This window comes from Centropristis striata, chromosome 23 (assembly GCF_030273125.1).
Source record: "Centropristis striata isolate RG_2023a ecotype Rhode Island chromosome 23, C.striata_1.0, whole genome shotgun sequence".
Classification (NCBI taxonomy): Eukaryota; Metazoa; Chordata; class Actinopteri; order Perciformes; family Serranidae; genus Centropristis; species Centropristis striata.
This window is the reverse complement of record NC_081539.1, coordinates 26,257,644-26,270,615: the sequence shown is the minus strand read 5'-3', so window position 1 is coordinate 26,270,615 and position 12,972 is coordinate 26,257,644. Positions and strand designations below refer to the sequence as shown.

Genomic DNA, 12,972 nt, shown 5'->3' with positions numbered 1-12,972 from the left:
ATGTCCTTTTTGAGTGACATTTTTCAGATGAAGTCCAGGGTGGCCTCTGAAACTTCGGGCGCAGACATGTCAGAATATTTTAATTTTTTGTTTTGATCCCTTGCAGCTGTATTTGATGTTGTTGCTATAATTAATTAATTTAATGTGGCTTGGGAGGACTTCAATAATGAAACAGTACAAATACATCTGGTGAAGTATGCAGACATACTTGGTTTATGATGAATAAAAAAAGCAATAAAGTCTAACAACAAATCCTACTGAGTCTCAGCTCAGTGATATACTACCGTAGCAGGAAAATACACTACAAGCCTGCCAAAAAAGTAATTCAAAAAGGTCCCAATATCTTACTTTTGGATGACTACATAATGTTTCTATCTATTCCTAGACAATAATCTTGTCAAACACAACTTGGATTACATTATTAGACTTTGTGAGATATTCAATCTACAGTATTTTCAGCAAGAGTTGACAGGAAACAATTCGAAAACGTAGACAGCATCACGCTGACATCCCAAAACAGCTATTACACACACACACACACACACATTCTTGTACTTCCATCTTTGTGAGGGCCCTCATTGGAACAGTGAATTCCCTTGCAAGATTGTAATAGTTTGGGATTTTTCATCAGTTTTAGTTTTACATTTACATTTACATTTAGCAGACACTTTTATCCAAAGCATTACAGGAAGAATAAAAGCAAACAATCAAGGTATAGTGCAATAAGAGCTATTAGTGCATCAATAAGTGCTAGTGACCATTCTTTAAGGAGTAGAATTATCGTGTGGTGCTAGGAGAGAAGATCCTCTCTGAAGAGCTGAAGGTCTTCAGGAGTTTTTTAAAGGTAGAGAGGGACGCCCTTGCTCTGGTTGGAACTGGTAGTGTGTTCCACCAGCGGGGAACAAGAAATGCAAAGAGTCTGGATTGTCTTGGACCAAGTTTTAATTTTGTTGTGAATTTTTGTTTTCAAATTCAGTTTTAATTCATTTTTAGAGTTGCTAGTTTTTGTTTAGTATTTTTTTTTAAAAATGCTTTAGTTTCAGTTGATTTTTTATTAGTTTTAGTTTTCTGTAATGGTGTATTTGTTGGGTGGGAGATTAAAAGAGGTCACAGTAAATGTTGCCTTTATTTCCTTTGCCTCATCCATCTTCATTGTGTATGAAAAAAGTTGACAAAGACGAAAATGAAGGACATTTTCACTATAATTTTTGTTAGTTTTGTAACCACACAATACAGTTTCAGTTAACTGTCATTATCATGTAACCTTTAACCCTTAAAACAAAGTCTGAAATCTAAAAAAAAAGCCTTTAAAGAAGTGAGGACCGGCCGAAATGTCCTCACTTTGCAAAAATGTCCTCACTCTGTTGGTTAAAAATGTGTTCTGGCCCTCACTATGTAGGAAGTACAAACACACACACAGTATCCATACTATACACAAGCTCTTCCCTCTCAGCAAACCCAGCAGGTGCCATGTTGCCCGGTTGGATGCATGCCCATTTGAGATGTGAAGGCAGTTAGGCATGGCAGCGCAGTGGGCATCTGCTGGGCAACCAGAAAGATGGAGAGGAGAAAGGATTGAGAGAGAGTGAGAGAAAACAGGCTGTCAAACAAGACAAAAAGCAGAAAGAAGGAGGGCAGCGAGAGAGAAGAGTGTTTACAAGCTCCAAGAGTTTACAAGTATGTGTGTGCGCTCATGTGTTCTTTTGTGTGCCTGCTTGGTAACGTGTGGGTGTATGTGTATGAACGAGGGAACGAGAAGAAGACAGGAGAAGAGACAGAGAGAGAGAGTGTGATTTCACACCAATAAAGTGCAATCAGGAGGCACTGACTCACTCCTGACCTCAGCACCAGTGTAGCAGTGTTGCTGTGTTTACACCCTCTGAGTGAAACAGATGGAGCAGAGAAATAACCACCAGAGAAGACATACTGTATTTATTCTCTACTGGTACAGTACAGGGGCCTTTATGTAGACGAGTTTTGATACTGTCGGGTTTTCTAAACATCTGGCTATGACCATAAAGCTGAAGGACTGTATAGTACGGATACAGTTCTGTATCACTCCCAAGCAAAATTACACAAATCCAACAAGCACGCCTGCAGATGGAACTCTCAAACATCTCCTCACGGCCTTATCCATGAATGTAAGCCATATGTTGCCGTGTGTGTGTGTGCAACATTTGCATGTCCTCAGCAGCACTTACATGTCTTTTCACAAGAAGCACAGAAGGCATCTCTTCCTCCCTGCGCTGGGAACATCAAGGCTCTGCGCCTTATGCAACTCTAAGCCGAGCTCATCAAAGCGAGGCAGCACAGAAGCATTGAAGCTCTAAACGCTCAGGTGGACGACCTGCTGTTACAGGCACACAGGCCCGTTTGACTGACACGAGCCAGAGAGGAAAATTACACAATTTTGAAGGCAAAAGGTCACCTTTCTCCACTCTTTTTCAAGGTATTACACTTTTTTTCCACAATTTTTAATGTTGTAAATAAGCTACATTTTGTTGCATACTGTAATTCTTCAACATTTTGTGTTAAAAATCAATTCATTTAAATGGAAGTAAAACCTGGGTCAATTTTTGGTAACACATTAGGGAACACATATTCAACAATAATTAGTTGCTTATTAGCATGCAAATAAGTAACATATTGGCTCTCAATTAGTCATTATTAACTACTTATTAATGCCTTATTCTGCATGGCTACTAAGAGTTTTCCCTCAACAACCTCAGAATTATTGCTTATTAATAGTAAGTAAGGAAGTTGTTCTATATGAGTTACGATCTTAATATGCTTTACTTTGTATGGACTTTATAAGTCTCTACATAGCGGTGAATGAAACCATGGAAACGGCAAATAGCCACCTTCTCCAGACCTTTGACGTGACTGGTGGCTCCTTTTGGATGATTGGATGAGGATTGGTAGATTGTAATGTCAATCATTACTAATAAGCAGTAATTCTGAGGTTACTGAGGGAAAAATCTTAGTTAATGGCTTACTGGTTGTATAATAAGGCCATGCAGAATAAGGCATTAATAACTACTTAATAATGACTAATTAAGAGCCAATATGTTACTTATCTGCATGCTTATAAGCAATTGATTAATGTTGAATATGTGTTCCCTAATATAAAGTGTTACCCACTTGTATTGTGTTGAGTTTAGCTTCGGTGAACCTGGACAAGCAAATTCAGGGAACAGAGAGTTTGGGAGCCTAGAATGGAAGAAGCTATTGGAGCATTTTAACTGTGTTGATCCATGCACTTTATTAAACCCTTCTTTGCTTGCTTTGCAGACAGTTATGAGACAGGAGTCAATGGTGCAAATATGACTTTTGAATAAACTGTGAATACACTGTGGAAGTCATTTCCTGAAACAGCTTAAGAGAAGGTCTTGACAAAGGTCACTTAAAAAGGAATTCATGGTTTATTTGTGTGGAACTGTTTTCAGCTGTGGATTAGTTTTTGTGAGTATTTTCAGCAGCATGATGGTGTATGTTGGATTGATAAATATCCATGTGAAAATATCTCTGATATTGTGCATGTAATGAAGGAACTAGTCGCCCAGAGCAGCAGTGTGGCTCACTGTTGTTAACAGGCACTCAGAAATGTCCCCATTAAAAGCGCAATATTTGATCCCACAACCATTACTGCATAATATAATGCATTCTGTTATACAGGGCTTTCAAAATTGTTGTTTTAACTAGTTTCCACCAGATTGAGTTATGTCTTATGTTTTTCTCATGCAGTGGTGGAATGTAACTAAGTACATTTACTCAATTACTGTACTTGAGTACAATTTGGAGGTACTCCATTTTAGAGGCAAATATTGTACATTTTACTCTACTACATTTAGCTTCCAGCTTTAGTTACAATTTACTTTGCAGGTCAAGATTTAACATGAAAAACGTGATCAATTTAAAATTATTATGCATTTCTATAAATCTATAAAATATAAAATTAAACCTCACAACAGTATATTATGTAGTTAAATGAGTCCTACCCTGACTACAGTAAAATACTGATTATATAAATGAAAATAATAATAATCCAATAATATATTTTGAATAATCTGAGTTACCTTTGATACTTTAAGGTAAGGTATACTTTGGTAAGTTATGAATGCAGGACTTGTAGTGGAGTAATCCTGCAGTGTGGTATTAGTAATGATGGGCTAATGAAGCTTCATGAACCATTTTCTTTATTTTCTGAGCCCACTAGATGGCGCACTCTGTTCACCAAAGACCTGAAAGCACATTCAATTAGCATTGCTTGAGCCTTTTTCTTTAAACCAAGTGCGCCATCTAGTGGGCTTAGAAAATACAGAAAATGGTTCATGAGGCTTTATTGGCACATCACTAGGTATTAGTATTTTTACTTTAGTAAGGGATCTGAATACTTTTTCGACCACTGGTCTCATGGAGCAAATACTTTTCTTTTTTTAAATGTGACACTGCACAAAAAGTATCAAAAGCATTGTTGTTGCTATTCACTGTTATATCCAAGACCTTGAAGAAAAAAATATCCTCGCATTTAGTATTTAGAAACAAATTATTTTTCCTCTTTCCTTCATAAATTCATCACAGTGGCATTTTGTAAACAAAATATAATTGGTTAGAATTCAGAAAAATGAATGGATATATCATGGTTATGATCAGGACTAAAAAGAAATATTTTACTCGGTAAAAGTGGAAAATATTATGAATCTATAATAACATTAATCTATCATTTTATAGCAGTTTTGCCACTTTTGTCATCTAAGGAGCTCAGAGCAAGATTTTAATTTAATTTTAATTGATTCCCAAGGATTAATAGTTTTTGGACACCAATGTAACTCTATGGTACAGAGAAATAAGATAAATTAGGCTCTGATACACACACACAATACTAGCAGGATGCTCAACTCCTTCACGTGTATTACTCCATCTTAACCATACCTCTAATACTTATAATGTCTCAAGTCTCTATACATAATTATACAAGTTCCACCTGGTTTACTCTACCATATATGTTAGAAACTGAAATTAACCACTTTTAAGAGTAGCTCTGTAATTCAATGTATGTGTGATTTATTGAAAACCATTTCTAAAAGATGGAGAATTACCTGGAGATGACTACTACTATACCTTTTCCTGCTCCGCGTGCGCGTGTGCATGAGGGTGGGTGGGTGTGTGGGTGGGTGGGAGAGTCAGGGGGACTGTTGCCATGGCGACAAAGTGTTGGTACTTCATCGGTAGAATGGTAACATCCTCGGAGGAGGACGGTGGCTTCAAGGCTTCTAATTGGACAAAGTCATCTCTAAGGGGCACTGAGCCAGCAACACATGGCCCAAAAGGTTGCTATGACCTCATGCTGAGGTCAGATCTGTTGATGGTTGTTGTCAGGGAGCCACACAGTCTGTATGTGTTGTCACACGCACACAGGATCAGTGTACAGTAAGCAGAGAAGGTTTGAAGTCAGGGGACAGGAGCAGAAAATACCTGAGCTGGAAACCATGACGTGATGCATCTACCAATCTAATTAGTTTGTCTATAAAGGTGAAATCTAATTACATCTTTTTGTCTTCATAGAGGTATTCAAAAACAAATGCAAAACATGGCAACAGTAAACATGTTGTCCTCCAAGAATTATGCACATTTTTCTACTAAAAAAAGCACACACTTTGGCCAATCAGTGCAATTTCAGATTGTGCCAGCCTGGGGAAATGAGAGGCAAGTCTTGTGACAATCTGATTATCTGATATTATGCCTATAATTTTGGATGTGTCACAATACAGCAATAACACAGACTATTCCCTGAAATTTTGAAATCTGATCAGGGGTGTCTATGGAAGCAGAAGGCCTGGAGACAGTCACTGCTCCGAAATGAAGAGAGACATGACAAAAATGAGAACAGAGAATAACAGAATGGCATATTAACATGGATATTCTTCAGTTATGATGATGTATACATGTCTGTATCTGTAATAGATAACAGAACATCAGGTCATCTTCCTATGTAAGCAAAGATCACGCTACCTATTGATTTCCCTTGAGTGGACACATCAATAATCTCTATGCAGCGCACCTTTGACCTATTGTTCTTCTGTCTAATAATCATAAGAACAGCTGTATCCTAGAAATCAATATTTACCTGCTTGATTTAGAATGACCTACTGCTTGGATCAGTGCACTTTGTACTCTAATTGCTGTAAATGTGTTTGCAAAGGTCCCCATATACTTTATGGAGACCATATCCCCCCATACACAATATGCTTGATTCATAAATTGTAGAATCTTGTTTTGTGGGCCACAAATATCTTAAATAATACTAAATCTAAAAAACTAAAAAAAACTAAATCTGAAAACATTTCAATCTTTTTGATTGAATACCAGGTCAATATGTTATATGTGATAGTATCAAAATGTTTAATCCATGAAGAAAAACACACACTTCTTTAAAATTGTGATGTCATAACTGTACTATAAACAGTATATATTTTCACTTTATATCATATTAATAGATTCCAAAGAGAGGTATACATTTTTGCTTAAACGGTTTCTCTTAATGTTGCAGCTGCAGTAGCTAAACTGTATGTGTAGTGATGGGCGAATGAGGCTTCATGAACCATTTTCTTTATTTTCTGAGCCCACTAGATGGCGCACTCTGTTAACCAAAGACCTGAAAGCACATTCAATTACCATTGCTTGAGCCTTTTTCTTTAAACCAAGTGCGCCATCTAGTGGGCTTAGAAAATACAGAAAATGGTTCATGAGGCCTCATTGGCACATCACTATGTTCGGGTGCACAAGGGTTTTCCTATAAACCATATTCCTATCCCGCTTCTTTTTCTTTATTTATCTTTGTTTTTGGTATGTGATGTATGTTGTGCTATGGTGTTTGTATGTTGTGTATGGACTCTTAATTGTACTGTCCAAGTGTTGCGTCATGTCTGTTTGTTAGCGTCTACGATGATGTATATGTGTTGTGACTGTATTGACTGTAGAAGTTGCTCAGGAATTCGCATTTACAAACCTGCACTAATACAACGCAACCACCAGGGGGGCTCAGATTTTTCACAACAGAGTACCACTGCAGGGAGCCAGCATGTGATTGAGGGCTGCACAAAAAAATTGCAGTCGCGAGTTGTCCACCGAAACTTTACCTAACAGCATTAGCCTTGACGACAGAGTTGCCATGCCAACCAGTAGCTTTCTAACAGCAGTCATTCCTAACTGGACAGATACTTGTTTGTCGGGCGCAGCATGATGGAGTAGGTGAGTAGTGTATTAAATGTAGTTATTGGAAGTGAAAGTATTGAAATGGACAGCAGATAAATAAGACATAATGCATGCATTGCATGTCATGATTGGGGGTCACACAAAATGTTTGTGAGGGCCACCATTGGCCCATGGGCTGGACTTTGAGCAAATATGGTCTAACCCAATGTCTACACAAACAGCAATAAATAAAAAATCATGAAACTCCTGACACCTTTCAGTATGAAGCCTGTCTCACAGAATATTAACAGCACTGGGGCAGCTGTGGCTCAGTTGGTAGATCGGTCACCCACTGATCGGGAGGTTGGTGGTTCGATCTGTGACCATGGCAGCCTACATGTCCCTGGGCATCCTTTGGCAAGATACTGAACCCCAAAATGCTCCCGATGCTGTGTTCATCGGTGTGTGAAAGAATTCCCAGTGGTGGCAGGTGGCACCGTTTAGCAAAGCCTCAGTCACCAATGTAAATGTGTGTGTGAACCGGTGAATGAGCGCAGTCCGTAGTGTAAAGCGCTTTGTATAAAAGCACTATATAAATGCACTCCATTTACCATTTACTATGACATACGATGTATTCAGTAGCTATTGCTGCCTTTTTCTTGAACTTGTTATGTGGAGACAAACAACATGCAGGACTTTTTAAGGCAGATAACTTAACTGAAACAGTACAGTATAAGTACACTTTGGTGGCTGTCTACTGGAGGTCAGCCCTACACACGGGTCTGTATGTGACTGGCTGACTGACTTACTGAGTGGACTACTTCTATATTGGATATTCACATCGCGCACCTGTCTTTAAATATGTTGTCAGGGACACGTGAGCGGCACGTTCTATCATTTAATCCACAATTACTCTGTCTGCCGTCGCGTTAAGTAAAGCATGATCTGCATGGACCGCTGTTTTAATGACAAAGATATCCCTGCATATGAGTTTTGAAAGTATTAACCAACGTTAATTGATTAATCAGGGCTCCCGGTCTGTCTTCCCTCACCTCCCCCTCACTGTGGTGGCGGCCGGTGGCTGTCCTGCTTGCAACTATGTTTTCTTCGCACAGCCACCCAGCCCTCGGCTGTGCAGGAGTTTTCTTGGGACAGTTAGCTGCACTCAATCGCCCGCACCAACTATGGGGGACTGGCTAACTGCAGGAGTTAGCATTACCAATTAGGACTCCACGGTGTGGAGCCACACTTCCAACACAACTAGTGCGCTACACTTATTTCATGTACAACTATCAGTTAAGGAGGCTGAGGAATAGCTTAACAAATAACACACTGTGCAGCAGTAAGAGAAGCTATTGTTTGCTGCTAAGCTAAGTAGCTAACGGAACAAGCAGATGGGATTAGCGACAAATCTGTTTCAAGAAGCAGAGAGATATAAGTGCTTAAGCATAGTGTAGGTGTAAATGAAGCAGACAATTATCTGCTATAATGTCTAAAGAGCAGCATGCAGACGCTATGAGTACAACAAAACACAGGAAGTGCTAAAATACATTCAACAAAAGCATGTCAGCAGCAGGGTCACTTCGCTAACCAGGTGACGGTGGGGGGTCTCAGTGAGACGCGCGTTTCACACCCTCAGCGTGGATTGACACATTTAATAGAATGTAATCCTATTTGATCTGTGAGACGCATGAGTGACAGACAAAGGGTTCAATATATCATTAAACATATTATTACTTCTTTGTATTACATTTACATTTAGTCATTTAGCAGACTTACAGGAAAAAAAGGGGAACAATCAAGGTAGTGCAATAAAAGCCATTAGTGCAGCAATAAGGGACAAAAGCATACCAACTACTAATATCCTAAATACTCATATGTCATAGACACTACCATTATTATTCCTGTAACACATTGCCAACAAAATCACACTGATCAAACACGGTCAGCCATATACTAGGAGTCTTGTTCCTCTTATGAACTTGAGTGTAAGGCCATTTTATAAAGAGTGTTGCTGCTGATCAACTTGTCACTGTCTTATAGCCATGTACAACAGGCTTTCTCACAAAATCAACGTTCCCGGTGTGATGTGTGGTGACAACAGATGCCCATTGTTTATTCCTTTAATCATCTCCTCCACGGCTGAGTATCGAGTATCCCTAGTACATTATTTTAAAAGCAGTCCCATCCTGAAAAGAAATGGCTCTGCCACGCTTACTCTAACATGAATATGGCTTTTTCCCCTCACTAGGTTCCGCATGGATTGCTTTCCATCACATACTGTATAGCTGAACAAACAGGATAAGCCTGATCCTGATTGTTGCTCTGATTACTGAACCCGGCCTTTATTACAATAAGGAAACAGCAAAGGGTCACATGATAAATGTGCAGTGCACAAACACTAGTTTACTCAGCTATGGACAACATGAGAAGAGTGGACTCAGGTTTCAGGGATGTGGAGCAGTGAGGTCACTCATACAAAGGGATCGGAAGACGGAAATGGGGCTTTGGAGTTATTCTGAAGAAATACTCAGCAGTATTGGCAAATCTTTCCACCTGGCTGCAGTTGAAAGTTCAATCGATAGAAGAGTTTGCTGTATAAAAGACAGATTTTCTCAGTTTAAATATCCAGAAACAACTCTGGAATTAATAAGGATGTCTTAACAGAGCTAGTGTCCACTGATATCCTCCACTAGTGCATTACTCACAGCCATGAGATACCATCATCACCACTGACCACAACCTCAGGAATCAATAGACAGGATAGAATAGGCAGCATTACATATATGTTCACCTTTGCAGAGTAATCTACGCTCATCAGGATAGAAAAATAAGTTCTGGAGGAATGTCAATGATTCAACTTGACGACACTCATTTGGAGTCGCTTTGTAGCACCTCTGTGTCATGGAAAATGGGTGTTTTTGCACCAAACCCAACCCTATAGCACCTTGTTTGAAGCCTTGACTCCTGGGTGTTACAAACGCAGCAAGCCATCACTTGCTGTTCCAAAGCAGCCTTGTGCACGGCTCAACCTCAAGAGCATATGGTAAGCGGTGGATGGCGGACAGCATATTTTTCAGCATTTAGAAAAAGGTACTTTAACACTTCCATCTTCTCTGCTCCAGAGGGGGAGCAATTGACTTTAGATTCCTTAAACACTACACCTAAATGTCTCCTGCATCCTCTTGACAAGATGTTAGCGATGCACATCACACCACAACGGCCCCCCATCCTCATCTTCATCATCAGCCCCGAGGCGAATTTCCGCAGGAAATGTGCCGTTGTGGCTGCATGAGGCACGTTTGAAGTCTGGTCACACGTTCAGAGATGGAAAAAACATGAATGATTTGCATCAAAGATAACACCGCCGCAGGGAAGTGAGGAAGGATGAAGCCTGTGTATTTCTGAAATATAGACAGCTTCAAATTGCATGGCCCCTGGGCTCATATTAAACATTTAGTAGCTTGGATATATTTGTTTTCCGAGCATATAACTTAGTGTAGATTAATTGAGAGGATATTGATTTTCCCTTCCTTTCAAGGCAAACAAAAATAAAGTGGTTTTATGTCTGAAAAGCGTGTGCGTATTGAACCAACTTTATTACGGTGTATTGCTTCTGTATAAAAGCTATTTTACATATCCACAACAAGTAAACCTAAGGGAAATAGATCCCCCAAAAGCACCCAAGTGTGTTATTTTGTGTGTTTTCTTACAAAATCAAGCAGCAGCATGAGCCATTGACATAACTAATCATATTTATTTGTAAGTATTGTGGTAAAATAAAGTGTAACATTGAATATGACACTCAAGACCCTTTCCTGAATGACAGATGTGTGTTGCAGCTGCAGGGTTCAGATCAACAAATAACAGAGCTCAGCAGTTCACATCTACACAAGCTGTTCATGTTTTGAACGGAAAGGAACCCCATGTAAAGTGAGTCTGAGCATCACACTGGCTTTATCAGACTATTAAAATAAAAGTCATGCTTTCTGATATTTACCTAATTTCTGTTATTATGTTGTTCACACTGTTCTAACCTCAGCTGCTGTAACATCACTGCACCACCGCGTTACTACCCATGCATCAGCAAACATCATTATTTGGGCTAATTTTTGGAAAACAAAATGATTAGGATGCCATTTTCAAACAGCTTGTGAGTCAACAAATCAATTATTTAAAGTGGGCCTTGTTAATAAGAGAAAATAGGCTGCATGATGATTTAAATGATCTCACACAATCACACAGAATCTTACTTTGACTGTCGAATTTCCTGATGATGGTGTCCAGGAAGGTGTTCTGCGGAGCCACATGGCCCCTCCGGACCGGCATCTTCGCCCCTGGACTTTGAGAGACTTTGCAGGACTTTTAATGATAGCACACCGGAGCTGTGTTTCCAGTCCTCCCGCAGCCGAGCGCGCGATGCTCACTGCGCTCCCGGCATGGAGACCCGACGCTCACAGGTTCAGTGGCAGTAATCCAGGGGGCAAAGTTTCCCCAAGTTGCTCAGAGGAGACGGTGGACTCTCCAGGAATGAAAGTGAACAGAGGAGAGCTCTGGGAAGAGGAGGCGCACTGTACGCACGGCAGATCTGGGCCGTTTCCAGCCTCCAGTTTCCAGGTTGAGAGGCGCGAGGGTGTCTGTTTCTGTCCCCCGAGGGGAGGGCCGCCTGTCAGGTGATATTTCCTCCTGGTCTCACACTCGGTGGAGCACAGCAGACCTCTCATCCTGCACTACAGCCCGCTCCTGTGAGGCAGACTGGGCGAGCTTCCCGACGAGCGTCGTTGGAGCCATAGTTGGGGCGCTGGGCTGCGCGTTTTTTTATTTATCTCTCATTCCACCTCCTCTCTCTTGCTTCTAAATATCTGAGTTTAACTGTGGAGAGAAAGAACACAGTGATGGTTAGAAAAGAGCAGAGTGCAGATCCGCAGCTTGAGTCGTCCTAGATGTGTGTGTTTTGGAGGTGTTCTCTGTATCTCTCCTCCTCCTCCCTGTGCGCTCTGTCGGATGACTTCAGCTCCACCGGCGTCTAGCTGCGCCTCTTTTAACCCTTTACTCATCGGGAACACTTCTCGTGATGGATGAAGGAGCAGATGCGCTCTGAGCTACCCAAACTCTCCTCATCCCAGAAATGCGTTTAAATTACACCTGAGCTTCCCAAATTGGGTCCTTGGCGCTACAAAACTGCCCTCAGTATCAAAAATGATTTTTTTTATTTTTTATTTTTTTAGAACTCATTTGTTAAAATTGGGGGAAATGGGCCTAAACATGACACCGATGGCTAGCTCAACTATGGTTTAAGCCTTAATGAGTTGATCCAAGTGGGACGTGCAGGTTTATCACACACCTGTTCTGCGTCCAAACGGCTGCTGCTAACAGGTGTTAGGCTGTCAAAGGGGAGGGGTTTATTGCCCCTGTTGTGGTTTCCTGCACTGTGCAAAAATATGATATCAATACCCCACTAAGAAGTATTTCCCTACGCTGAAGTAAAGCGTCTCTAAAGGTAAAGTGGTGCAGCTGCTCCCGTATCGGTGAATTTCATGTAAATGCGCAGAGAAACTGCGGCTGTGCTGCTGCTTCATTGTGTTTCAGGGTTGGATGGGGATTCACCACTCAGGCTGCTCTGCTACGTCACGCAGCCGGGGTTCCCCCCTCCGTCATGCTGGGGATGATGCATTCACGTACTGTGGGACGTTTCAGGCGCTTCAGCCTAAACCACAACAGGTTTAGGCTGAAGCGCGCAAAGATTGACTGGGTTTGTTTGCGCTCCTTATGTATGAA

At 40.7% G+C, this 12,972-nt stretch overlaps 1 protein-coding gene across 1 annotated transcript in view; it reads right to left on the bottom strand.

The window, feature by feature from the left end:
- Positions 1–12,110, bottom strand: part of kcnh2b (potassium voltage-gated channel, subfamily H (eag-related), member 2b) — a 386,002-nt gene extending 373,892 nt beyond the window's left edge. Inside the window, exon 1 of the mRNA XM_059326769.1 lies at positions 11,448–12,110. Coding sequence (XP_059182752.1) covers positions 11,448–11,523 — 76 coding nt within the window. The 5' untranslated portion in view covers positions 11,524–12,110. The remainder of the gene's footprint in view (positions 1–11,447) is intronic.
- Positions 12,111–12,972: the final 862 nt, after the last annotated feature.